The sequence below is a fragment of the Physcomitrium patens genome, chromosome 17, assembly GCF_059467195.1.
Source record: "Physcomitrium patens ecotype Gransden chromosome 17, ASM5946719v1, whole genome shotgun sequence".
NCBI classification, from domain to species: Eukaryota; Viridiplantae; Streptophyta; class Bryopsida; order Funariales; family Funariaceae; genus Physcomitrium; species Physcomitrium patens.
Genome location: NC_143426.1, coordinates 6334857 through 6337627, shown reverse-complemented (window position 1 = coordinate 6337627; position 2771 = coordinate 6334857). Strand labels below are relative to the sequence as shown.

Genomic DNA, 2771 nt, shown 5'->3' with positions numbered 1-2771 from the left:
TTTCTATTCTTCTTGTTTTTACAAATATCCATTCTAATTCAATGTATTACCATTTTTTAGTGATTTCCTAAACTTTTTAAGTGACACAAGAGTGCATTGAGATTCCCTTTCTTTGAAATTAATGTCTTTGAGATAACCATAGTATACTTATAAAATAAAATCCATAATAAAGTCATAATTTAAATACTTACAATAACAGTATTATGCACAAAAAAACTGTCTTTACCTACAATGTGGCTCTATCATTCAAATAAAAAAAATAAAAAAATACATGAATTATAAGATTTCCTACTTCAAAATATATATGCACAATAGAATAGATTTAGCTTACATATTATCATCTGAAGTATTCATAAATCAATAAGAACATGTATGCGACATGAATCCTACGCCATTTACTTTGACCGCATGCATTCTCAACTTTTGATTTCTCCGTCCCACTCAAACTGTCCACCGCCACCAACTCCCAACAATTAACACATCAATGCACTCTGCTTTAGTAAATTTCGACGCCAGGTTTGGCACAGCCTGCGATTCCCAGTCACTGCGAAAGGGCCAGGCAGGAAGAGACGGAGGGAGGGACAGCCTCTGTGCACTTCTTCGGAGTGACTGGGCAGCGCAAGCCAGCATTTCGGCATTCGCTCTCACTCGCTGCTTCTCGTTGCTCTCCGTCGGGGTCCCTTCCTTCCCTCCTTGTTCTCCACAACCATTCAAGCAGCATTCGAAACGCGAGGCCATATCGTCACTGCAAATGGGGTTGGTGTCGTTTTCCAAGGTCATCATGCCTGCCCTCGCGGGCACCTGTGTTGTGTCCTACGCGTTCTGGGACTTGAGCAGGAATCGCAAGCTGTTTGGAGGTTAGGGTTTCCTTGCCCATTCTCCGTGTCTGTGGTGTTGGAAGTCGGTGTTGTGTGGGTTTGGGGGTTGGTTTTGTTGCAGGGGAGGGTTTGTGCAGGGCGATTGTCGGGTGTGAGGGTCGGAGGGAGGAGGGTTAGTTAGGTTTTGGTCGCAGTGCAGGTGTGACGATCGGTTGGGCATAGTGGGGGTTGGCGGAATGAGATCGGGATTTAGGGGTTGTGTGAGGCGATTGGATGCGACGACTGTGGTGGGAAGGAGAGATGGGACGACCTGGTGGTGGATGAAGTGTTCTGGTGTGGCGCTACGGTGACAGGTTACGTGACGTGGCGAGTGAATTGTGCGTGGGAGTGTGGGGTTGAGATTTGGGAACGGAAGTGCGTGGAGCGAGACGGGGTGAGTTGTGTGATGTGTTGACTCGATGGACGGTGGCAGTTGGGGGTGAGAAGTTGTGAAGTAGTGGAAATTTGTGCACGTTCGTAGTTGGTAGCAGGGCAGGAAAGGTGTCGAGACACGGTGACGACGTTGACGGCAGAAGCTTGGCACAATTGTGGGAGGAGGAATGAGTGAAGTCGTGGGAGGGGCGGAATTGAGGTCCAACTGTGGTGTTTAGAATGCGGGTGGCAGTGTGGTGGTGGGCGACGCAGTGGGATGTGTGTGGTTTTGGTGGATTTGGGATGTGAATAGTTTGCATGCGACGGTGGTGAGGAGGTGGGGGTGTTTTGGGGAAGTGTGGGCATGAGAAGAAACAAGCGTGGTGGCGCAGGGAAGTTTGGACAGGTGAATGTAGCGGGTTGTGGGTGTGGAGCAGACACAGTGTGGTGGTGAGGGTGAGGATGTGGATGTGGAGGCGCAATGGCGTGGGACGGTGAAGGTGGGGTGTGTGGTGACATGAGTAATGTTTATGGATTGGATGGTGCAGGTACGGTGCCGATCACAGCCCAAAACAGCGAGTGGGAGAAGGAAACAGGGAAGAAGTTGGATGCATGGCCACGTGAGGCAGCAGGACCGGTGGTGATGAACCCAATCTCAAGGCAGAACTACCACAAGGCTTGAGCGGAGTAGGATGGGATGGCAGGCGCAGGAGTTGGATGCAGGGCCATGCGTAGAATCGTAGAGAAGGGAAAGGGAATAAAGACATGAGGTGTTAGTATGCAGGTGCTGGTACACGCTTCGACTTAGGGACGCCATGAATGACATGGTTATGTATGGGAGGCGTGAATGCAATGCAATGAGAATATGACCCGGATTTCGGGACGGATGCAGAATGACAAAGCGTGTGGGACAGAATGTATGGTGATGGTGAGAGTGTCTGACAGGGCAATGGTATGGTGTGGAATGGTAGATGTGCATAGAAATGGAAGGCATGGAGGGGGAAGTGGAAATGGTTGAAATGAATGCAGTTGTATGGCGTGGGTAAGATGGCATGAGCAGAGCAGGAGCACGGCTGTGTGCAAGTGAGCTTGGTATGGTTTGGTGAAGGGGGAAGCGGAGGGGGTGGACGTGATTGGTAATGGGGATGGTGAGTGAAATCTGTGGGTTGCTCTGAGGACGTGAAAGGGTGGTGAAGGGTACCAGTCGGGCGGTGATGTTTGCCCATGAGTTTGTGGTTGTGTGATAGGATGTGGAACAGTATTGCAGCATGAGGTTGCCAACATGATGACCGGTAGATGCAGTGTGGGCTTTGTGATTGAAAGTGTTTGAAAACAGCGGATGCGGTGGTGTAGAGTGCATGTGTAGTGTGGATGTAATGAAGCGTGCAGAGATGGTAGGGAGTCGTGGTGGATGTGTGGAGGTATGGATTGGGATGGTGAGAAGGAGGGGAAATGTGGTAGTAATGAAGTGTGGAAGTGGGAAAGGGGGAAAATGTGGGGAGGTTGAAGGTGGATGGGAGGAGAGGGCAGGAAAGAGAAGGG

General features: G+C 49.8%; 1 protein-coding gene across 1 annotated transcript; it reads left to right on the top strand.

The window, feature by feature from the left end:
* The first annotated feature begins 469 nt into the window (after positions 1–469).
* Positions 470–2130, top strand: LOC112294028 (uncharacterized). Its single transcript, XM_024544112.1, has 2 exons — positions 470–857; positions 1778–2130. Exons 1-2 carry the CDS (start codon positions 485–487, stop codon positions 1909–1911), a joined length of 507 nt encoding a protein of 168 aa, XP_024399880.1. The 5' UTR covers positions 470–484; the 3' UTR covers positions 1912–2130.
* Positions 2131–2771: the final 641 nt, after the last annotated feature.

Bases quoted from the DNA above. Each gene is read 5' to 3' on its own strand.
- LOC112294028 (XM_024544112.1), top strand. From the start codon at position 485: ATGCACTCTGCTTTAGTAAATTTCGACGCCAGGTTTGGCACAGCCTGC. The intron at 858-1,777 runs GTTAGGGTTTCC...TGGATGGTGCAG, and splicing joins GAATCGCAAGCTGTTTGGAG to GTACGGTGCCGATCACAGCC.